General features: G+C 41.9%; 1 protein-coding gene across 2 annotated transcripts in view; it reads right to left on the bottom strand.

The window, feature by feature from the left end:
- Window positions 1–25,573, bottom strand: part of DNAJC6 (DnaJ heat shock protein family (Hsp40) member C6) — a 180,854-nt gene extending 155,281 nt beyond the window's left edge. The window contains exon 1 of one of the 2 annotated variants that reach the window (XM_066376488.1): window positions 25,403–25,573. In XM_066376488.1, the coding sequence (XP_066232585.1) occupies window positions 25,403–25,517 (115 nt within the window). In that variant the 5' untranslated portion in view covers window positions 25,518–25,573. Of the gene's footprint in view, window positions 1–13,598; window positions 13,787–25,402 lie in introns of those variants that run through there. The other variant, XM_066376489.1, reaches the window with a different exon arrangement.
- Window positions 25,574–25,707: the final 134 nt, after the last annotated feature.

Below are 25,707 nucleotides of genomic sequence, written 5' to 3'. Positions count from 1 at the left end.
GTTAATCAGTCAAGTTACTTTGTAAATTTTAGAACCATATTAAACTAGAGAAGTGAGAGTTGACAATTCCAAATTATAAAAACACAAAAGTGGCCCTGGCCAGTTGGCTCAGTGGTAGAGCTTCAGCCCAGCGTGTGGATGTCCTGGGTTCAATTTCCAGGCAGGGCACACAGGAGAAGTGACCATCTGCTTCTCTACTCCTCCCCTTTCTCTCTCTCTCTCTCTCTCTCTCTCTCTCTCTCTCTTTCTCTCTCTCTCTCCCTCCTCTCTCTCTCTCTCTCTCTCTCTTGTCCTCCCGCAGCCGTGGCTCAAACAGTTTGACCAAGTTGGCTCGATGGCCTCGCCTTAGGTGCTAAAATGGCTCTGTTGATGAGCAAAAAACAGAGGCCCCAGATGGGCAGAGCCCCACAGAGGGCTTGCCAGGTGGATCCCGATCAGGGCACATGCCTCCTGCCTCCCTGCCTCTCACTTAATAATAAAAAATAAAAAAAATTAAATAAATAAAATAAAAACACAAAAGTATTACACATTTGAATGAAGGGCCAGACTAAGGAAAATGAAAAAGTCCATATTCTCAGGAACATAGCAACATAAACTTGTAATCATTTCAGAGAATATATGTGGGGATAAAGATACTGGCAAGGTTTGAATAAGCAAGAAACAGTAACCAGACAACTGTACATATCCTTATATTATTTATATAAGATGTTTAAGATGTAATTGGTATCTTGGTATTTTGCTCTGCTGTTACTACTTTTTAATATAGTCCACATTAAAAAAAGAAACACCATGGTCTCGTTCAGCTTCCAGTTATAAAAGACTGAATTGTAGCAACCAATAGTTCTGCTGAGGGCAGTTAGAAAAGCCAGGTACAATCCAAAAACATCTATTTGAAGAAGTAGGAGACCTACTGAGCAGTCAGGATTTGGGGGATCATACACAGGGTGTTTGCTTATTTAGGGCACATAATAAGAAGTTAGAAACCAGGCAGAGGCCAGCTGCTAAGAATCAGAAATTTAGATACTCCTATGGGGCTGCACTTTATCTAAAAAGTGGAGCTCAGGACTAAAAAGACACACCCTACAGGGGATCAGACGAGTCTGACAGGAGCTGTCTCCTTGAAGTATGCTAACTGAGCTGCACAAGGCAAGAGGCTCAGAAGCCATGGAGGAAGGAAATGAAAGGCAGAATGAACATTTTGCAGAGTAAACTTTTCAGTGAACTCACAGTACAAGGAAGACAAAAACTGGACTTTAGGACCTGCCACGGGAAACATTTTAGGCTCTCAGTCAGTATTCCTAGCGGTCTCGGATTAGGGAAACCCAGAAGCAGTCCAAACTTTAAAAGTCTGCAAAATGTGGTTGGCTCAGTGGTAAAGCGTCGGCCTGGCGTGCAGGAGTTCCAGGTTCGATTCTCAGCCAGGGCACACAGGAGAGGCACCCATCTGCTTCTCCACCCCTCCCTCTCTCCTTCCTCTCTGTCTCTCTCTTCCCCTCCCGCAGCCAAGGCTCCATTGGAGCAAAGTTGGCCCGGGCACTGAGGATAGCTCTGTGGCCTCTGCCTCAGGTGGTAGAATGGCTCTGGTTGCAACAGAGCAACACCCCAGATGGGCAGAGCATCGCCCCCCTGGTGGGCATGCCGGGTGGATCCGGTGGGGCGCATGCGGGAGTCTATCTGACTGTCTCCCCGTTTCCAACTTCAGAAAAATACAAAAAATAAATAAAAATAAATAAAAATTAAAAAATTTTTTTAAAGTCTGCAAAATGCCTTAATCAGATCATACCTGATTGGATTTTAGTAATCTCCTGTCTACTGCAGCCAAAAAAATAAGGTATTCTCAGAAGGGAGATGACATTAGCCAGAGCATCTTCATATACAATGTTGGGTATTTAATAAAAATTGCCAGGCATGTGAAGAAAAAGAACTAAGAAAAAAAAAACTGAAAAGATAAACAGATTAATACATGACCTGGACACTAGAATTATTAAACATGGTCTTTAAAATGAGTGATCAACCTGACCAGGTGGTGGCGCAGTGGATAGAGCGTCGGACTGGGATGCAGAGGACCCAGGTTCCAGACCCCGAGGTCGCCAGCTTGAGCGTGGGCTCATCTGGTTTGAGCAAAAGCCCACCAGCTTGAACCCAAGGTCGCTGGCTCCAGCAAGGGGCTACTCGGTCTGCTGAAGGCTCACGGTCAAGGCACATATGAGAAAGCAATCAATGAACAACTAAGGTGTTGCAACGCGCAATGAAAAACTAATGATTGATGCTACTCATTTCTCTCTGTTCCTGTCTGTCTGTCCTTGTCTATCCCTCTCTCTGACTTACTCTCTGTCTCTGTAAAAAATAATAAAAACTTTTTAAAAACTTTTAAAATGAGTGATCAGTATATTTGAGGAAATAATCAATAAGATGGGTTATCTGGTTTTTTAAAAATAATATAATAAAAATATCTAAAAGTAAAAAATACATGATGAAATCAATAAATTAATACGTTGCATAATAACAAATTAGATCCAGCAAAGACAGCTGGCAAGCCCAAAGATAGTAAAAAGTACACTGAAAAAGAGAGAAAAGAACTAAAAGTACAGAAAATAAAGGACATGTGGGGCAGGGTCAAACGTTCTAACATAGACGTAGGAATCTCAGAAAGATAGTAAAGGTTAAAGCAGAAATGATATTTGTAAAGATAATGGCAGGAAATTATGAGAATTACAAAAAAGAAAAAAAATCAGGCCATACAGATACATGAAGGGTCAAGTACTACAAACAAGATAAATACAAGAAAAAACACTCCTCAGTAAAACTGCTGAAAACTAAATATAGAGAGAAAAGTCTTTAAAGTAGTTAAACAAACAAACAAAAAAGATGAAACAACAAATAGCAACAACTGACAGCCAACTTTTTCAAGAAAGGATGAAAGCCAGAAGACAATGAAATGACATCTATATAATAATGGGGGCAGGAAGAACCTACCTCCCCAGAATTCCACCACACCTAATGAAATTATCTTAAAAAGTAAAGACAAAGTTAATCATTCCCAGAGCCCACCCTCCAAAAATGAGAATATTGTTCTAGAGCAAATATATACTAAAAGAAACACTAAAGGGAATTTTTATGCAGTAGGAAAAGATACCAGAGGAAAAACAAAAATTCAGGAAAAAATAAAAGCCAATGGATAGAAAAAATATGTGAGTAAATCTAAACAAATACTGACTGCAAAAAACAATATTAGTGTCTTAAGTTTAAACATATGTAATGATTTATAAATGACCCAAAGGCTAGAAGGGGATTAGTTAGGGAGTGCAGAAGACAGAGTAAATGGAATTAAAGTGTTCCAAAAGGCTAACATGCTCTAGAATGTGAGTAAATAAAAGTAGCATTGGGGTTTTCACATACACATATACATAAAATGAAAACAACTGTGTAATATGGTAATAGAGAGCAAAAAGGAAAGGTTAAAAATAATGCTTAATACAAAATATAGCAAAACAAAAATGATATATAACATAAGTTAGACACAAATAGAAAACAAATAGTAACATGGTAGCTATAGGCTTTATGTATCAATAATTTTTTATTTTATTCTATTTTATTTTATTTTATTTTAGAAAGATAGAGAGAAAGGAAGAGAGATGAGAAGCATCAACTCACGGTTGGGCACATTAGCTGTTCATTGATTGCTTTCTCACCTTCACCAGGGGGCTCCAGCTGAGCTGGTGACAATGTGCTCAAGTCAATGACCTTAGGCTTCAAACCAGAGACTGTTGGGCTCAAGCCAGCATATATATATGGCAATTATGGAGTATTTTAAACTAAATGATAAGAATATGACCTAACAAAAAATTCAGGATGCAAGTAAAGTTATGCTTAGAAGAAAATTTATAGCCTTAAATAAAAATATTTGTTAAGAGAAAACTGGAAATCAAGAAGCTTCCATTTCAAGACACTAGAAAAAATTTCAGAAAATGAGAATTAAAGGGTATTTTAAAACTAGAAACTCAAGAGATAGAAAATATATAGGAGGACTGGGCAAAAGTAGGTTTATAGTTATAAGTATGCAAAACAGAGTTTCTTCTGATATTAGTATTTAATTATTTTATTATTCATTTGTATTAGAACTATAAATCTACTTTTGCCCACGTCTGTATAAGAAAATACACAATCAAGTCAAAAAGGCTAGTCATTTGCAAAGATTAACAAAATTCATAAAACTTTGACAATATACACCTCAAAAAATGAGAATTACCAGATTAAAAATGTCAACATCAGAAATAAAAAATAGGGACAAGACCACACAACCTACAAACATTAAAAAGGTCCTAAGAGGCTGGATATAAAGAAAACCTTATACCAATAAATCTGAAAATTCAGATGAAATCAACAAATTCTTAGAAAAACGCAACTTACTAAAACACACAAAAAAAATAGAAAATTGTAATAAATTTATACCTGTTAAAATAAATGAATCCATAATTTAAAACCTTCCCACAACAAAATTTTCAGGCCAAAATGGTTTCGCCAGTGAATTCTCCAGACATTTAAAGAATAATGCCAATCGTACTATACTAATCCTGGGAATAAAAAAAGAGGGAATATTTCCTAACTTGTTCTAAAAGTTCAACAAAACCTTGATGCCAAAACATGGCAAGGAACCACAACAATAAAAAAATTATACGTTAATTTTTTCTCATGAACAGAAATGTTCTTTAAGAAAAATATTAACAAGTCAAATATAGAAATATATAAAAAGAAAACATATCACAACTACGTTGAGTTTATTCTAGAAATACAAAGTTGGATTAACACTTCAAATCAATGTAATTCATCATATTAACAGAATAAAATAGAAAATCACATGGTCATCAAAATATTGATAAACATCTGATAAAACACAATACCAATTTATAAAAACTTAGCACAGTAGAAATTGAAGATAACTTTCTCTACCTAATAAAAAAGAGTCTCTATAAATCTTACATCAAATACAGTGTTAGGCCCTGGCCGGTTGGCTCAGTGGTAGAGCGTTGGCCTGGCGTGCAGGAGTCCCGGGTTCAATTCCCGGCCAGGGCACACAGGAGAAGCGCCCATCTGCTTCTCCACCCCTCCCCCTCTCCTTCCTCTCTGTCTCTCTCTTTTCCTCCTGCAGCCAAGGCTCCATTGGAGCAAGGTTTGCCCCGGCGCTGAGGATGGTTCTGTGGCCTCCGCCTCAGGCACTAGAGTGGCTCTGGTCGCAACAGAGCGACACCCAGGATGGGCAGAGCATCGCCCCCTGGTGGGCATGCTGGGTGGATCCCGGTAGGGTGCATGCAGAAGTCTGACTGCCTCCCCGTTTCTGGCTTCGGAAAAATACACACAAAACAAACAAACAAAAAAAAAACACCCCAGTAGTTAATGATGAAATATTGATACCCTTTTGTGAGATGAGGAACAAGATATTCATGGTCACTACTTCTATTCTGCGCTGTGAGAGAGATCTTAGCTAGTGCAGTAAAGTAACGAATAAAATATGTCAAGAGCCTGACCAGGCGGTGGCGCAGTGGATAGAGCGACAGACTGGGATGCGGAAGACCCAGGTTCGAGACCCCAAGGTCGCCAGCTTGAGCATGGGCTCAACTGGTTTGAGCAAAAATTCACCAGCTTGGACCCAAGGTCACTGGCTCAAGCAAGGGGTTGCTCGGTCTGCTGAAGGCCCATGGTAGAGGCACATGTGAGAGAGCAATCAATGAACAATTAAGGTGTCGCAATGCGCAACGAAAAACTAATGATTGATGCTTCTCATCTCTTCATTCCTGTCTGTCTGTCCCTGTCTATCCCTCTCTCTGACTCTCTCTCTGTCTCTGTAAAAAAATAAAAAAAATTTTTTTAAAAAAGTGTAAAGATTTGAAAGGAAGAAATAAAACTGTCAATTTTCGTAGAAAATTAACTGTCCACATAGTAAACCCCTCCAAATCTAAAAACTATTAAAATTAATAAGTGAATTTAGCAAGATCATTGAAACAAAGTCAACAAATAAAAATCAATTCTATTTGCATATCCTAGCAACAATTAGAAAATTAAATTTTATAGTGCTACAGTATCATAAAAAAATAATTACTGCCTGACCTGTCATGGTACAGTAGATAAAGCAGGGGTCCCCAAACTTTTTACACAGGGGGCCAGTTCACTGTCCCTCAAACCACTGGAGGGCTGGACTATTAAAAAACCTATGAACAAATCCCTATGCACACTGCACATATCTTATTTTAAAGTAAAAAAACAAAACGGGAACAAATACATTATTTAAAATAAAGAACAAGTAAATTTAAATTAACAAACTGACCAATATTTCAATGGGAACTATGGGCCTGCTTTTAGCTAATGAGATGGTCAATGTGCTCCTCTCACTGACCACCAATGAAAGAGGTGTCCCTTCCGGAAGTGCGGCAGGGCCGGATAAATAGCCTCAGGGGGCTGCATGCGGGCCGTAGTTTGGGGACCCCTGAGATAAAGTATAGACGTAGAATGCTTGAGGCCACGGGTTCAAAACCCTGGGCTGCTTGCCCAGTCAAGGTACATATGAGAAGCAACTACCACAAGGTGATGCTTCCTGCTCCTCCCCCTATTCTATCCCTATATATCTATCTCTCTTCTCTCTCTAAAATCAATAAAAAATATCTAGAAAATAAAAATAAATAATTACCACTAACAACATTTTTAAATGTATAACCCCTATATCCCGGGATTTCTGCACTTAAAGAGGGCAGTTTATGCTTAGCTCAATCTCGTTGCTATAGACAGTTCTTTTTTTAAATGAACCAGAAACATAGAATTGAATATATAATCTCAAAGAGCTTCAATGTTGGCTCAAATATTTTTAAAATATTAAGGAGCCAAAATAAAGTCATTTTATAAACTCTTGAGTAACATAAATATACATAAATATATATATAAACCATATTTTGTAGTTCCCTGTTTAGTGTCTCAAAATGAAATTCAAAGATAAAACCTAACACAAAAAGATATAATATAACACCTGACCTGTGATGGCGCAGTGGTTAAGGCATCACCTGGAACACTGAGGTTACTGGTTCCAAACCCTGGGCTTGCCTGGTCAAGGCACATATGGAAATTGATGCTTCCTGCTCCTCCCCCCTCCTTTTTTCTCTCTGAACAAAATTAAGTACAATCTTTCCTCAATTTATGCAGCATTTTTAACCCTGGAAATTTCAATATATATGTAAAACCAATTTATGTTCTAGGATCAGAAACATATAGAAGGTTTTTACCTCTTCCTCAGCAAAATATTTGAAAGTGTGCGAAACAAGAGATAATTTGTCATGGGACAGAAGAGTCTGGAACATCAGAGTACATCGAGCGTTTCTGGTTTCTGCCCACTGAATGCTTCTAGAGCCCCCTGTATATTTCCAGTTTCCCGCAGAAAACAGTACCCTGCCCATCTGAGAACCACAGACATACCAGGCTGTAAATCCCACTTTATCACATGCTAACCCTAAAACCCAAAAAAATCACTCAGCCATTTTACAGATTACCACCAGTCAGTATATTGTTTCTTCAACCCACAGTCACAAGAAGCAATAACAAAAATCCTGGAAAGAATTTTAGTTTTCTAAAGGTACCAAAGGAGGTGTGATGGTTAAGAAAAAACATACGTTTTTAGACTTCATTACACTTACCTTATTTTGAATTATAGACCGTGGAATGGAAATCAGAGTGTTTTTAATATTTAGGGCCTAAAAGTCTGGATCTGACCATAATCAAACTCCCAATAAAACTCTGTAATAAATTTCTATAAAAATCAAATTCTTTCAGGAACCACTAGCATAGACCAATGCTCTAATCCTAATTTTACCACATTAAAATATGATATACATAAATTCATTTGCTCACAAAATGGCATGTTTGCTATTTTGAGATTAAAATATAGAAAAATAACAAGAAAAATTGAAAAGAGAATTATTTGCCCTGAATTCTTGTAGAAAAAAAAAATTTCCATCCAAATTTTCACTTTCTCCACTCTTGTCCTTTCATCTGTTCCTAAAACCTTGTTGCATAAAATACTCAACGAACTTACTAAATAAAAGGAAAGCTTGGGCCTGAACAGGCGGTGGCGCAGTGGATAGAGCGTCAGACTGGGATACGGAAGACCCAGGTTCAAGACCCCGAAGTCGCCAGCTTGAGCGCGGGCTCATCTGGTTTAAGCAAAAACAAACAAACAAACCAAAAAACAAAAGCTAACCAGCTTGAACCCAAGGTTGCTGGCTCAAGCAAGGGGTCACTCGGTCTGCTGAAGGCCCATGGTCAAGGCACATATGAGAAAGCAATCAATGAACAACTAAGGTGTCTCAACAAAGAACTGATGATTGATGCTTCTCATCTCTCTCCATTCCTGTCTGTCTGTCCCTGTCTATCTGACTCTCTCTCTCTCTGTCCCTGTAAAAAAAAAAAAAAAGCAAGCTTGGAGCTGAATTTAAAGATGTCTATTTTCCAAATAAACACAATCTAGAAAATTAATCACAAGCCATCATTTTCTGCCTGACCGGTGGTGGTGCAGTGGATAAAGTGTAGACCTGGGATGCTGAGGTCCCAGGTTCAAGCCCCAAGGTTGCAGGCTTGAGCACGGGCTAATCCAGCTTGAGTGTAGGGTCACTGATTTGAAGCCCAAGGTCACTGGTTCACTTGGCGCCCGGTCAAGGCACGGATGAGAAGCAATCAAGAACAACTAAAGTGCCGGACCAGGCAGTGGAGCAGTGGATAGAGCGATGGACTGGGATGCAGAGGACCCAGGTTCGAGACCCCAAGGTCGCCAGCTTGAGCACGGGTTCATCTGGTTTGAGCAAAAATTCACCAGCTTGGTCCCAAGATCGCTGGCTCAAGCAAGGGGTTATTCGGTCTGCTGAAGGCCCACGGTCAAGGCACATATGAGAAAGCAATCAATGAGCAACTAAGATGTCACAACACGCAACGAAAAACTGATGATTGATGCTTCTCATCTCTCCGTTCCTGTCTGTCTGTCCCTGTCTATCCCTCTCTCTGACTCTGTCTCTGTAAAAAAATTAAAAAAAGAAATAAACCTATCTTGTGGTATTTAAAAAATAAGTAAATAAAAATTAAAAAAAAGAACAACTAAAAAGTGTCACAACTACGAGTTGATGCTTCTCATCTCTCTCCCTTCCTGTCTCTCTCAAAAAAAAAAAGTCATCGTTTTCTAAAGTTTCCATTTCCTTTCTATAATAAGACAATTAAGCCTAATAATAAATGATGTTGAAATTTTTATTAAATCTCTGCAAGTCTGCCATGCTACTTACTCAAGCCCTTGTCAATCATGTGAACAAACGGTTTGGGCGATAGTATCACTGGGTTTGAATCCTGGCTCTGCAACTTCCTAGCAGTGTCCCTATGCAAAATTCTTAAGCCATTTCTTTACATGTAAAATATCCCCTACCTTGCAATGTTGTGACAGTCTGTAGCTTTTCATGTACTACTTGCTTATTAAATAGGCACTATGGTTATTATTATAATTAGCTGTCATGTTTACAAATGCCTACTTATTAACTCATTTAACTCTTTTCTTCTTAGTTGCCTCACACATTTGCTTTTTTTCTGGCTTGCAAAGCATTTTGAGATATGCTGGGTAAACGTTAGAGAATGTCTCTTGTATAAGATAGAATTGCCAGACTATCTTAAGACAATATATACCAAAAATAGGGAAAAGAAAGAAAGGCATTTATTAAATCACAATTTGACATTTTCTAGACACTAGTCATGTGATGGTAGCTTATAAAAATTCAGTATCTCCTACCAACATCCTGAATATTTATTTGCCTGTCAACCACTTTAAATTTTACCTGACTCTCTTTTTTTTGGTCTTTGCAAGGAGAGCTGACTTCTGAACAATTCACAACATTTGTATAGTTCTTCTTTAGTACTTTTCAGCACAAAGACTAATTTTTAGTATATTTATGTTTCATATTCAGGTCACCAACTGACCCCTGGAACAGATGAGGAGCTCTCACGGTGTGGTTACCATGGTCACACCCTCTCCTCAACATGCACACACATACACCGTATCACACTTTTCAGCGAGTCTCTGTCAACACCTAACCACCTCTCAGCCCTGAAAGGATTCTTTCATCTCAAGAAATTAGCAAGGAAGGTGCTTGGGAGAAATACAATAATTTACAATCTGTGAGCTTTATACCCCCTTTGAAAATCAGAAGAAAACTACAGATATTCTCACATATTAGCAAGAAAGGACATGTATTTAAAATAGAATTTCAGGCCCTGGCCGGTTGGCTCAGTGGTAGAGCGTCGGCCTGGCGTGCGGAAGTCCCAGGTTCGATCCCCAACCAGAGCACACAGGAGAGGCGCCCATCTGCTTCTCCACCCCTCCCCCTCTCCTTCCTCTCTGTCTCTCTCTTCCCCTCCCGCAACCAAGGCTCCATTCGAGCAAAAGATGGCCCGGGCACTGGGGATGGCTCCTTGGCCTCTACCCTAGGCGCTAGAGTGGCTCTGGTCGCGACAGAGCGATGCCCCGGATGGGCAGAGCATCGCCCCCTGGTGGGCGTGCCGGGTGGATCTCGGTCGGGCACATGCGGGAGTCTGTCTGACTGCCTCCCCGTTTCCGGCTTCAGAAAAATACAAAAAAAAAAAAAAAAAAAATAGAATTTCACAGACTCCTTGTAAACCAAATTAAAAAAGCTATGATTTATTGCAGTTTCTCAAACATTTTTGACTGGGGTTCACAGTGAGAAATAGAACAATATAGCCCATACCTACATACCAAAACAAACATATCTAAACAGAAGTTTCAGGAAACAATATTTACCCTTACCATGTGCAAATGGTTTCTGCCATTTTCTATCCAATTTCATCTTTCTATTTTTTTATTTTTTATTTTTATTTATTTATTTTTAGGGGGGGGGGAGAGAGAGAGAGAGAGAGAGAGAGAGAGAGAGAGAGAAAGAGGAGCAGGAAGCATCAACTCCCATATGTGCCTTGACCAGGCAACCTCAGTGTTCCAGGTCAACGCTTTATCCCACTGCGCCACCACAGGTCAGGCACCAATTTCATCTTTCTAAGTGTTGCTTGAGACTCACTAAATGGCTTTCTTACCACCTACAATATGAGGAAAAGTGATCTAGTCTGACACTTCTCCATTTTTGAGATAAGGAAACTGAGATCCAAAAAAAATACAGTCTTAGGTCACTATTGAGTTTGTGGCAGAACAAGCCAGAACTAACTACTCTGACTCCCTACCAAAGGCTCTTTCCAAAACAAAATGAAACAAAAATTCTACACACCAACTCACTTCAAAAAAAGCATCTGGGATTTGAAACTTAAAACATGATGATAGCCTGACCAGGCGGTGGCGCAGTGGATAGAGTATCGGACTGGGATATGGAGGGACCCAGGTTCGAGACCCCAAGGTCGCCAGCTTGAGTGCAGGCTCATCTGGTTTGAGCAAAAGCTCACCAGCACTGGCTTGAGCAAGGGGTTACTAAGTCTGCTGAAGGCCCACGGTCAAGGCACATATGAGAAAGCAATCAATGAACTAAGGTGTCACAACAAAAAACTGATGACTGATGCTTCTCATCTCTCTCCGTTCCTGTCCCTATCTATCCCCCTCTCTGACTCTCTCTCTATGTTAAAAAAAACACACACACAAAAAAAAACACATGATGATATACTGAGAAACTGGGAGTGTTTCCATTCCAAACCATGGTGAATATTAACCACAACCTGAGCTTCCAATGCAGACAGTCTTAACTTTTTTGAAATCATGCCACTGGCCTAGGAAGACATGGCATATAAATAAATTTTTTTTCTTTCCAGAAGCCCTTTCTCCAGCCACTGAAATCAACACAGGAAAAGCCAACATTCCCCTCGAGTTCATTTAAAATACTTTGATTACACACATAGGTTTTATTTGTCCATGAGAGGTTGACTTAGAAACAGTAGTGGACAGGCTCTCCTCGCACTTGCCAGGCCCATGCATAGCTGTTTTCTTCCCAGCTAAGGCTGCTTAATTAAAATTTAAACATCAAAACCGCACAGATCAGTACGTGGATATGAATGATCCAGAGCCCATTAGATGTTACTACCGCCAACGGCGGCTACCCCAGCCCCTTTTAAAGCCTCAAGTACAGAGAGTGGGGTGGCTTTGAGAGCCTTCACTATAAACAGCTTTTGGTAGCTTGAAATAACCAGTCTCTCCATGGATATCAGGCTGTGTTGGGGTTTTTTGGTTTTGTTTTCTTATTTTTACTTTGGAATAAATACTGCTCATTACAAGGTGGGAATCTTATAACAAAGTGAAGACTGGTCAGGAGAAGATCGCCCAAACAACTTCACGCGGACCAGAGTAACCTAGCCGGGTGCGTGTCTCCACCTGCGCATCCAAGTACCAAGAGGCAAAGTGCCAGAGCCTCCTACACGCTGAGCGCACCGGGGAGGAGAGGGCTGGGGGCAAATTCATGCGCAGTGGCTCCTGGGAAAGAACCGCGAAAGCGAACGAAGAACGCGGGGGGGGGGGGGGGGGGGGGGGGAACAAGCCCTAAAATTAGCGCTCAAGAAGCCCGGGCAGGAAGGCGCAGAGATGGCGTCCTATGCCCCGGTGGCCACCCGGAGGTTTTCCCCCGGACCCTGCCGTCCCTGCGCCTTCCTCTGGCACCCAGGAGCTGGACCAACGCAGCAGAAAGGAAGGGCTCAATCCTGGAAACAGGATATCGAACACGTGTAGCCTTCTGAGACCTTGGGGTGTATTGCTCCTCCCCCAAATGCGGCAGAAATTTTAAGGTGCCTCAGAATTAGAAACCCAGAATCCTCCATAATCCCTGTGGATGAACTTAAAATTTAGTTGGCTCTTTTTCAGGGAACCTTTTCTTTCCTGAGTTTTTATTTAAATATGCTTCTCTCCTTCACCTTACCTCCAACGGAATTAGAGTGACAGGGGTGGGGGTGGTGGGGTGGGGGCTTGGGGGGGATGTACCGGGGACCTAAGGGGTGGAGGCTGGCGGAATAGGGGGAGTTTGCATAAAAAAAATCTCTGCAAGATAAACAGTTCTGAAGGTCAGTGAAAGCTCCCCTCTGAGTCCTCCTAAAAAGATTACTGATCATTAAGGGATTCTCAGTCACTGCCTTTCTTGAGAACCCAAACTGTGTAAATCCAAAGTATTTCAGATACTTCCAATTCCAATAATGCATTGAAAACCTACATATTAATTGACTTGAGAACCCTCCCAATATAAAATTACCAAAACCCTGGTAGCGATCAGAAGGAAATCTGTGAAATGGAAAAGTGTTACTTAGCTAAGATTAAATGAAGAATGCAAAAATATGGTTATATTTAGTAGCACAAAAAAATGGAAAAGTGAATGACATAATATTTGGAGACCAGAAGGCAGTCATTTTAATTTTCGTATATATTTTTTAGAAGCCGGTCATTTTTTAAAATCCTGTTTATTATATAACTAGACTGTTAAGATGGTATATGCACAGTAATGCTAAATCAGTCATTAATACAAACTAAACATGTCCGTGGAGTGCCATCTCATCTCTAGCATCTTTTTGCCTCCCCTCCGCAGTTGGGCCCTTACCTTTATTTTCAGAATCTTTCATTCTCTCCTTCCTCCCTCTGCTGCAAATGAGCAGGAAAGTCCAGCTGATTCTGCAACCTTGACTTTTTTATTTGTCATTCACAGACAGCGGTCTCAGGGGCGAAGTCCCTCAACACAGGAGCACCAGGGCTCTGATAATTGCATGCAAATCAGTGTGCAGGGTTATAATTTTGCTTATGCTGGAGCGGAAAGGATAGGGATGAAGGCAGACGTAAACACACATTCCAAAACATGGCATGGATTTGGATCTGGAGTCTATGCATGCCTTTCCTTACTTTAGGTTAGGGAACCAAATGGGGAGTAAGTGTGAGAAGGGCAGCTATGGATGTTAAAAAGGCTGTAGTTTTTTTGAGAGTGTGGTCATTTCTAGGGGTACCTGCATTTTACCCACCATCGTATTTTGAAAAGTTTCAAACATAAAAGAATTGGAAAAATTGCACAGGGAACTCCACCTTTAAGTACATTTTGCTATATTCCCCTTATTGTATTATTGGTCCATGTCTGTATCCATCCTTAATTGATTTTATTTTTAAAATTAAGTTGAAAGAGGTTTGAAGACCTCTTCAAATAAAAAGAGCCTTTACTTTCTTTCCTGACACAATATTTACAGAAGTCCCCAACCTCCTGATTATGTGGCCATTCCAAGCAGGGTCAGGTAAACTCTCAGAAGCTCTGTCTGGCCCCACAGTAAACCTTAAGGCCACACCCAAGTAAAGAACAAGAATGGACTCAAGTGTCAGAGCCTTCCAGAACAAGGCAATGTCTCTGGCAGACCCCATACTTCAAATATACTGGTATTAAGGACCTTTACAAACATGCATTAATGAAAATGATGCCTCATCTCAACAACTGGGTGGAGGGGAAGCGTCATGTAGGCTCCACTGGCCACCAAGTCCCTTTACAGCCACAGTCCTTGTCTTGTGAGATGTCACTTCTGAGTCACTAGGCTGGTGAGTCATGCCCAGCAAGGGAGGCTATCTTGAGAGCAAAACCAGAGTATTTTCAAAAACAGTCAGTGGGACCTTGAATTGGAAAAGAATAGACTTTTTATTTTCCCAGCAAAACAGAAATGAAAGAGAAAAAACACTGCTGTAATATTGTGAATTAAACTTCCCAGCTATACATTTTAATCTGAAGAAAAATTGAATCTGGGGAAAAAAAAAAAAAAGCTTTTTCATTCCCTCAGAAATTTGCAAGCAAAAGGAAACTAGAAGGCTATGTCCCAAACTGGGCAGTCCTAATGACCTTTCAACCACTTGCTGGGACCTTCTCTAGCTTGGTCATTCATTCCTGAAACATGTAGAGTGGGGTGACAGAGGATAGTTTCACTTGAACCACCACACTTGGTCTTCCTCCTTCCTCCACCAAGCCAAGCCTCCGTTTTGCTCAGAGCATGCAAGTGGCCAAAAAAGAGGTAAGACAGAAAAAAATGGCCAGTGATGGGTGGAGGTTTGTAATTAGACTCACAAAAGAAGAAGGTGGCATGACTATAAGAAAAGCTAGATAAGCTCTCAAGGAGCCAGGCCACAGGGCAAGGAAAAGAGAATGAATATATGGAGCACCTACTGTGTTCCAGGCAGTCATCTTATCATCATCATGCATTAATTGAGAACTTATTATTGCCAAGAACTGTCTTTAAGGCCAGAACTTTCACAGAACACTGTCTGGGTTTGAATTTGTTTATTAGTTGTATGAATTTGGAAACATTACTTAACCTCTCTGCTCTGATTTTCTCATTTGTAAAACAGGGCTTTGTAAGAATTAAAATAAAACAAAACTATGCACAGGTTTAGGACAATAGCTGTTACATAGTAAGCAGTGCATAGGTGTTCACTCTTGCCATCTCATACTTTTAGACAAGAATAAAGAAGCAAGGTGATTTGCCAGAGGACATATAGCTAAAAGTAGCAGAGTTAGGGTTTTTCCTCTCATTTCCTTCTCACAACCACCCCAGGAAGGAGATACCATCTTTCTTTTATTGATGAGAGCTTAGAAGCCCAAGAAGCCTAAAAACTTGCACATGGCCCTGGCTGGTTGGCTCAGAGGTAAAGCGTCAACTCGGCATGTGGAAGTCCCAGGTTCGATTCACAGTCAAGGCACACAGAAGTGACCACTTGCTTCTCCACCCCTCCCTCTCCCTCAGCCATGGCTTGAATGGTTTGAGCAAGTTGGCCCCAGGCAATGAGGATGGCTCCATGGCCTTGCCTCAGGAGCTAAAAAATCTTAGTTGCCAAGCAATGGAGCAGCAACCCCAGATGTGCACAGCATTGCCTGGTAGGAGGCTTGCCAGGTGGATCCTAGTTGGTGGGCATGCAGGAGTCTGTCTCTCTGCCTCTCACTTAATTAATTAATTAATTAATTGGTTTTCAAAAAAAAAAAGAAACTTGCTTATATCACAGTGGCAAATAGAGAAAAGATTTAAAACCCACTAGGCCCACTTCTCAACACTTTAGCACACATCAGAACTACTACAGGGCTCGTCAAAAGAGATCGCTGGACCCCACCTCCAGAGTGTCTGGCTTTAGTAGCTCTTAGGGTTGAGCCAATATTTTGCATTTCTAACAAATTCCTGGTGATGTAGATGTTGCTGGCCCAGAGACCACACTGGGAGAACTACTGCTCTACAATCATGCACCTTTATGCAGAACAGATGGTAAGAGAAGAGATAGAGCCTACAGACAGTAGGTCAACAAGGTTTTCCCACTCTGGCAGTGCTAGTTACTTCAAAAGCCTAGAAAATATAGCTTGTGTTTACATAGTTTGTCATATTTATGGTCTCATTTGATCTTTCCAATATCCCTAGGTAGTGATTATTATTTCTATTCAATATGATTTGTTTTTCAGGACGAATGGCCAGAAAATGGCAGTGAGGGATGAAACCACAGATCACCAGGCAAGTGTTCTGTCCTCTTCTCCAACTAACTTGTCCTGGAAACCATCATCTGCTGATGGAGAATGACTCTAGTTCCAATCTGTGACTTCCCAGGGAATATCGCAGCTCAGTAAAGGGGGTAATTTCTAATGGGAGGAACTCAGGATTCATTTTCTACCATTGCTTCAAGGGCTAGACAAGTCTACTGCTTACAAAATTCTTCCACCAGCTGTTTGCTCCCTTTTCTATAACCTAAAACCTTCAATATTTGACTAAAATATGGTTCTTTGTTAAGGACAGAAGCATACAGGAAAGGGTTAATTTCCACTGGGCACAACTTGCTCACATTCCCATTTAGAACCACTTGTATGGCTAGGTATATTCTTTTAATTGTTTGGACATATATGCAAACAAATGACCAGTATCCAGAATATTCAATGAACTCCTATAAGTAGATAAGAAAAAGACAAACCACCAAGGGAAAAGAAAAAAACGGAAAGAGACATGAACAAGAATTTTAGAGAGGATCGTATATGGCCTACATTTGTGTGAAAAATATTCAGCTTCATTACTCATCAAAGAAATTCAATATAAAACCATGCAGTACCGCTTGACTAGGCAGTGGTGCAGTGGATAGAGCATCGGACTGAGACACGGAGGACCCAGGTTCGAATCCCCAAGGTAACTGGCTTGAGCGCAGGCTCACCAGCTTGAGCACGTAGTCACTGGCATAAGCGTGGGATCATAGACATGGCCTCATGGTCGCTGGCTTGAGCCCAAAGTTGCTGGCTTGAGCAAAGGGTCACTCGCTTGCTCTGTTGGAGCCTCCCAGTCAAGGTACATATGAGAAAGCACCTTAACAATTAAGGTGCTGCAACGAAGAACTGATGCTTCTCATCTCTCTGCCTATCTGTCCCTCTCTTTGTTTCTCTCTCTGTCCCTGTCTCTCTCGCTAAAAACAATAAAATAAAAAAACACATGCAGTACCATTTCACACCCATCAAACTGGTAAGCATTAAAAAGTCTGACTGTATCAGTATCGGCAAGGAAGTAAGAAATCGGGAATCTCATACACTACTGGAGGGAACTAAATTAGCTCAAATACAACGAGGTCAATTTAGCAATACCTTTCAAAATTACAGAAGCATCTACCTTTAACCCAGTAACTGTCCTTCTAGGTATTTATGCTACACTTATAGTCACAGGTGTTCAGACGGTAAATTTCAGACTCATTATTCTCTCTGGAGATATACATATCTCCTAAACAGTGGTCCCCAACCCCCGGGCCACGGACCAGTACCAGTCCATGGGTTATTTGGTACCGGTCTGCAGAGAAAGAATAAATAACTTACATTATTTCCGTTTTATTTATATTTAAGTCTGAACGATGTTTTATTTTTTAAAAATTACCAGATTCCCTCTGTTACCATCTAAGACTCACTCTTGACGCTTGTCTCGGTCACATGATACGTTGCCACTAAAATTAAACCCATAAACTAGCAAAATGAGTGAAAAAATTCCATCGAAAGTTTTTTTGCAAAGTGGAAAAGGGCCAGTGAGGAGACAGAAGGAGAACCTACAACCTCTATGAAAAAGAAGGCTTCATTTAACAGACAATACCAGGAGTTCTACTTGAAGTATGGATTTATCGCAACTGGTGATTCTCTCGAAAACAAGGCCACTCTGCATCATATGTGGCGACCAGCTAAGTAATGAGGCAATGAGGCCTTCAAAACTGCTTCGCCACTTGGAGACCAAGCACCCTACTTTAAAAGACAAGCCTTCTGAGTATTTCGAAAGAAAGCATGAACAAGAAGGACAGAAACAATTACTGGTGGCCACTACATCAATAAATACGAGTGCACTGAGAGCATCATATTTGGTGGCTAATCGTATTGCTAAGGCTAAGAAGCCATTCACCATTGGTGAAGAATTGATCCTTCCAGCCACTAAAGACATTCGTCATGAACTTCTAGGAGAGGCTGCGGTTAAAAAAATAGCACAGATGCCTCTTTCGGCTACCACCATCACACAACGCATTGAGGAAATAGCAGAGGACATTGAATCACAATTGCTGGAAAGGATTAATAAATCACCGTGGTACGCTCTCCAGGTTGACGAATCTAGATAACGCATGACGAACAAGGCAATGCTACTTGTTGACATGCGTTACCTTTATCAAGAGGATGTGCATGAGGATATGTTATGTGCACTATCATTGCCAACCAAAACCACAGCCACAGAACTATTTAAATAGCTGGATGACTATATATCAGGAAAACTGAAATGGTCGGCATATGCACAGATGGAGCTGCTGCCATGACCAGAAGGATGTCTGATTTAACTACTCAGATTAAGGAGGTTGCACCTGAATGCGAGCTACGCATTGTGTCATTCACAGGGAAATGCTGGCTAGCCGAAATGTACCACCGGAACTTAACAGCGTATTGAATGATGTCATTAAAGTTATTAACCACATCAAAGCACACGCCCTTCACTTGCGCCTGTTCGCGTAGCTTTGTAAGGAAATGAACGCAGAGCACAGACACCTTCTCTTATACACAGAAATAAGATGGTTATCCCGAGGGAGGTCCCTGGCCAGTGTTTGAATTACGAGAGCCGCTGCAGTGATTTCTCTCAGAAAAAAAGTCACCGCTAGCAGCACATTTCAGTGACGAGAAATAGGTCGCAAAACTTGCTTACTTGTGCGAAATATTTAACCTCCTCAATGAACTCAATCGGTCACTTCAGGGGAAAATGACAACTGTCTTCAAGTTGGCAGATAAAGTAGCTGCACTTAAAGCCAAACTGGATTTGTGGGGATGACGCGTGAACAGGGGTATATTTGACATGTTTCAAACATTCGCAGAAATTTTGGAAGAGACTGAGACCAAGCCTTCATTGTCCCAGCTGGTGCACTATCACCTGTATTTGCTTTTAAAAGAGTTTGAACGCTACTTCTCAACCACAAAAGACCCATGAGATGCCAAGGAATGGATCCGCGATCCATTGTCAACAAACCAGGTGAATCCAGCGTGTCTATGCAAGAAGAGGATCAACTACTGGAGATCGCAAATGACGGCAGCCTTAAAAATATGTTCGAGACTACAACTCTGCCGATGTTCTGGATTAAAGTCATGGCAGAATACCCCGAGATCGCCACAAAAGCACTAAAAACCCTGTTGCCATTTCTGACATCCTATTTGTGTGAAGTGGGATTTTCTGCAGTGACAGCAACCAAAACAAAATTACGGAACAGACTGGACATTAGCAACACACTTCGGGTGTCATTGTCTCCCATTACCCCTAGATGGGACCTTCCCGTAGCAGAGAAACAAGCTCAGGGCTCCCACTGATTTAGTGTTATGGTTGTTGAGACATAGGCTACTATCTCTCATTCTATATAAACATTATTATAAATAACCCTTAACTTACAATATTCATAACAATGATAAGTTGTATTTTTCATGCACTTTATATTTGTTTTTGTGTTGTATCTTATTTTTAAGGCATGTTTAAACGTTACCATAGCAACTGGAAAGTGTGTGGAGACAGAGATGATGTTACTCATGTTATGTTGTTGGTGCGATGTTAAGAGGACGCTTCTAATAAAGTTGCATACGAGTACACATCGGATTCATGTTTATTTTTATTGTCGTAGGTTCATGATTGGTAGCTAGCCTGAACCTATCATATTACATATTGATGTCAGACATGAAACGTTGTCAGAATGACAAATTTAAATACAGCCTGAATAATGAGGACATGCTCGTTCCTCCTTTAACTTAGCCCAATAAAGATCGTAAGTTCGACAATTATATTTAAAAATACCACAGTTTTTACGCCGGTCACATAATTTTATTTTGTGCATTTATCCATCCCACCCTAAAGGCCGGTCCGTGAAAATATTTTCTGACATTAAACTGGTCCGTGGCCCAAAAAAGGTTGGGGACCACTGTCCTAGAAGATTCATTCATTAGAAACATGTATTGAATGTTTGCTATGGTTCAGGACAGTGTTAGGCTAAAAAGATGCCAGGAGATCCCAAAAGGCATGCTACTTCTCACAGAACTGCTGTCTTCTGTGGGGAAAAAAAAGGTGGAGAAAGAGGAAGGGTGATGAGCAAGACCCTCTGGTTGGTGCAGAAGGGATAACTGCCCCAAAGGAACTTCCAGCCATGGTTTTGTCCCATAGCTCATTGAATTTTCCGGCCCCATGACTGAACATATTTAGAGTATGATCATATAGTAGAAAATCTGAACTAATACTAATAAAAAACAACCACCATCTTGTGAGCCACTATGTACCAGGCATTTTATATACATTAACTCATTTAATCATCACAGTAACATTATGATATAGGCATTATCATCCTTATTTTACATATGATATATAAAGGAGTTTTATATTTAGAAAAAATTAGCATCCTGCCCAAGATCACACAGCTTATTAGTATGTCATTTATTATGGCAGATTAAAATCATAGCCTATCTGACACGAAAGCATGTGATTCAAGATTCCTAGTGATGGTGAAACCCTCATGAGAAATTAGGCTACCTTAAAAAAGAAAATCAAGTCAAATTAGAATATGGGCCTGGCCAGGCAGTGGCTCAGCAGATGGAGCGTTGTTGCCCTGGGAAGCTGAAGACCCAGGTTCGGAATCCCAAGATCACTGGCTTGAGCACAGGCTCATCTGGCTTCAGCACAGGCTCACCAGCTTGAGTGCCGGGTTGCTGACTTGAGTGGGATCATAGACATGACCTCATGGTCTTTGCTTGAATCTCAAAGGTCATTGGCTTGAAGCCCAAGGTTGCTGGCTTGAGTCCAAGGTCACTGGCTTGATCAAGGGGTGACTCACTCTGCTGGAGCCCCCTGGTCAAAGCACATATGAGAAAGCAATCAATGAATAACTAAAGTGCCACAACGAAGAACTGATGCTTCTCATCTCTCTCCCTTCCTGTCTGTCTCTATCTCTCTCTTGCTGAAAAAGAAAATTTAAATATGGATTTCTTTCATTGCATATTAGCTTTTGTTCTCCCTTCCATGAGTATAGACATTGGAGATGTGGCAGAAAGGGTACTGTATAAGTACTCAGGTCTCAGTCTGCCACTCATTCATCACATAACCTCCTGCACGTCACTGTATCTTTTGTTTCATCTTCCTCATCTGTAAATAGGGAAAATAAATCATCTCTCTTCCCTCCTCCCAGGGGTGTTGTCAAGCTCTAAACAAGACTTTGTAGTTGGCTTACAAAATTTATTCTATAAACTATAAAGTATCATATTACATAAGACATTATAATGGCCTCATCCTCACACAGTACGGGTTGTGGGAACGTAAAGGAATGTAGTGATCAGCCAAGATCTTAAATTAACTAAGGAAAGAGGCCCTGGCCAGTTGGCTTAGTGGTAGAGCGTCGGCCTGGCGTGCAGGAGTCCCGGGTTCGATTCCCGGCCAGGGCACACAGGAGAAGCGCCCATCTGCTTCTCCCTCCCCCTTCCTCTCTGTCTCTCTCTTTCCCTCCCGCAGCCAAGGCTCCATTGGAGCAAAGTTTGCCCGGGCGCTGAGGATGGCTCTGTGGTCTCTGCCTGAGGTAGTAGAATGGCCCTGGTTGCAACAGAGCAATGCCCCAGATGGGCAGAGCATCGCCCCTTGGTGGGCATGACGGGTGGATCACAGTCAGGCGTATGCGGGAGTCTGTCTGACTGCCACCCCGTTTCCAACTTCAGAAAAATACAAAAAAAAGAAAATTAACTAAGGAAAGAGAGGTATAGTATGGCAGTGGTGAGCTCTAGGAAAGGAACAGAGAAGAAAGGGAAGGATGACTGTATGTGCAGTATAGAAGTAGTTTTAAAACTAGGGCCTGACCAGGTGGTGGTGCAGTGGATAGAGCACTGAACTGGGATGCGGAGGACCCAGGTTCGAAACATCGAGCTCGCCAGCTTGAGCATGGGCTCATCTGGCTTGAGCACAGGGTCGCTGGCTTGAGCATGGGATCATAGACATGACCCCATGGTCACTGGCTTGAGCAAGGGGTCACACTCTGCTGTAGTCCCCCAGTCAAAGTACATATGAGAAAGTAATCAATGAACAACTAAGGTGCCACAATGAAGATTTGATTGTTCTCATCTCTCTCCCTTCCTGAATGTCTGTCCCTATCTGTCCCTCTTTCTGACTCTCTCACTGTCTCTGTCAAAAAAAAGTAAAAATAAAAATTAAAAAAAAATACATATATATATATATATATATATATATATATATATATATGGTGTACCGGAAAGTTCTGTCCATTTTTGGAATAAAACAAAATACAAATTTTTCTTACCGTCAATAAACTTTATTAAATAATATATTTCCACACCACACCAATCCTATTGTCCAAATATGGTCCAAAATGGTTTGCTGAGCTGAATTAAGCCTTTCTGTGATCTCCGATGTTGTCAGAAAAGGATCTTGCTCCAACATGGTCTTAACAACGTCACCGATCAAAAACGTGGCTTATCAGAAAGGTCGAAATCACCTGTTTCAAATTTTTCGAACCATCTTCTGCATGTCCTATCAGAAACTGTACCTTCACCAAACACTTTCAATAAATTTCTACATGCTTCTGTAGCATTTCCTCCTTGTTGAAATTCGTATCAAATACAGTGGCGTAAATGAACTTTATCAGTAGCCATGGGTATACTATGGCTTCACACATAAGACTAACGTGAATCAACTTTGTTTTAGTTAATTTGCTACGTCAGTCTATATACATTAAGTGATAAAAATAGAGAGGTACACATGCGCCAAATAAACATGTGCTTACGTGTCGAAACTTGTGATAGAAACAGACAGAACTTTCCAGTAGACCATATATATATATATATATATATACATATATATATATATATATATATATATATACACACACACACACACACACACACACACACACACACAACACTAGGAAACTTATTCTAACTCGATTTAGTACAGTGGCAATATCCACTTATTCCTCTTTTGTAAACATTCACACACCTGGAATAGCACTAGGCATGCAATTATCACTCAAGGTATACCTGTTGCAATTCCCAATCTATTCAACTGTCAGTGTCTTCAAGCCCTAATAAGTTTCAGCAATAGTTCTTGATGTCATGGGGAAAGAAATTTAATTGATGCATTGATGAAAGCAATCACACATCCTTTGAAAGCCACAGAGATCAACGCCAAGCCACAGTCTCCCCAACTACCAACAATAGAAAAGCTTATTTCTAACATAATAAATATTCAAAAATAATTATTGCTGCTCTTTGTGAAATTTATTTTTAGAATGCTTACTATGTGCCAGCACTTTACAATTATTAACCCATTAATTCATTTAATCCTCAAACCACCCTGGGTTGGTAGGGTGAGGACTACATCAATGACAGGGCTCTAGTGCAATCTAGCCTTTGCCCTGGATCAGATCGGCCATTTTAGAAATCAAAGCATGTCAGTGTTTCAGAAGAATCCTCAGATGATGGAAACAGATGAAGGAGGACAGGACAAGACAGGACACATACCCAAACACACACAAGCAAACAGGTATCTACAGAGTACCAAATCCTGACTTCCCCTAGGGCAGAATGCAAAGATGAAATGGACAAGAACCTGTCACATGGAATCTGTAATACCAGGTAAACAGTAACAAATGCCCTATAAGTGATGAGATACTAAAAGAGAAGTCACAGGTGGCAGGAACCCCAGGAAAGGTCTCACAGAGGAGGTGGCATTTGTGCTAGTCTTGACGGATGGGTAGGAATGGCCATTGCATATGGAAGGCAGTGAGCCAGCAGATCAGGTCATGTCCCTGCAGAGACGACTTTCATGGCTTCCCAACCCACTAAGAATAATATCCAAACTCCTCCTCATGGCATACTCAGACCCTAAACCAGGCACTGTTTCCTTCACTTTCCCTAGGCACACTGGGAACCTTACCACTTGCTATTCCGTCCTGCAGGAATGCTCTCTGGGCACCGTGCTGGAGTAACTCCTAAACAGACTTCAGGTCTCGACTTACATTGTATTGCTCTGAGAGCTTTCCCTGTCGGCCTGTTTGTAACCAGGGCTCCCTGCCTTTTCTCCTCTCCCAGCTGCCTGGTTCCTTCTAAGCACACTTAGCAATTTCTAATGGGGATTTTTGCTTGTTTTAATATGTGTAATGTCTCTTCCCCCTCTAAAAATAGTTCCATGAGCTGGGGCCTTGCCTCTCTTGTTTACTCTAGGCCCTGGCACACAAGGGGTGGCGGGGTGGGGGGCTGGATAAAGATCGTGGAATGAATGAATGCCGTCAGTGATTGTGAGTTCAGGCCCTGATGAGGACAGGGCCAAATGTGTTTGGGAAATAGTTTATTGTGGCTAGAGCTGAGGCAACAACAGGCAGTCGCCCCACACAGGTTGCAAAGGGGATGGGTCTGATGGGGAAGACCTTGAAAGTAGCATTAGGTCAGGATGCATTCCCCAAACGGGTACTGCATTGCAGGTGCCCGACAGGTGATGGGGTCTCAGGGGGCAGGTGCAAACCTGGATAGGTCTGTGTCCCGGAGGCACCCTGGATTCCTTCCGTCCATGGCCAAACTTAAAGAGAGGGACTTTTGCGGGGAATAAGCTGCAACCACCTGGGCCAACGGGAGAGGCTTGGGGGGCCGAGAGGGAGAGGGACTGTGCCGAGACCGGCCCCTGGATTTGGTCGATCGGCCCCGGGGTAACTCGAGGACTGGTCTGGTTCCCGCGGCCGAGGGTCAGGAAGCAAGATCACGGGGCCGGACCCCCAGGCTGCGACGCCCCGACCCGCGAGTCCCGGGGTCGAGAACTCGGTGGGAATTGCCGCAGTGGGGGGCCGGCGCCCGCCTCGCGCGTTAACAGGTCCCCCTGCCGCACCCACACTCACCCTGCGCAGCCTTGGAAGCCGAGCGCGTCCTCCACAGACGCCGGGTGGCCTTCCACGGCCGCAGAGAGGAAAACAGCCTTCGGCTCTTCTTGCCGCCCTTCTCAGTTGCTCCCATCTGTGCACCGCGCCCCTCCCCCGCCGCCGCCCAAGGTTCGCCTCCTGCCTCCCCCGCCGCCGCGCGTCTGCCAGGTGCCTAGCTGTCGCCCGACTAGACGCGGCCGCCGGGGGAGGAGCTTAGGGCCGGGGAGGTGGGAGTAGAGGGGGCGGGGGAGGGGGAGCGGAGAGGGAAGGGAGGGGTCGGGGGA

Source organism: Saccopteryx leptura, chromosome 3 (genome assembly GCF_036850995.1).
Source record: "Saccopteryx leptura isolate mSacLep1 chromosome 3, mSacLep1_pri_phased_curated, whole genome shotgun sequence".
Lineage (NCBI taxonomy): Eukaryota > Metazoa > Chordata > Mammalia > Chiroptera > Emballonuridae > Saccopteryx > Saccopteryx leptura.
This window is presented reverse-complemented; position numbering and strand designations above follow the sequence as displayed.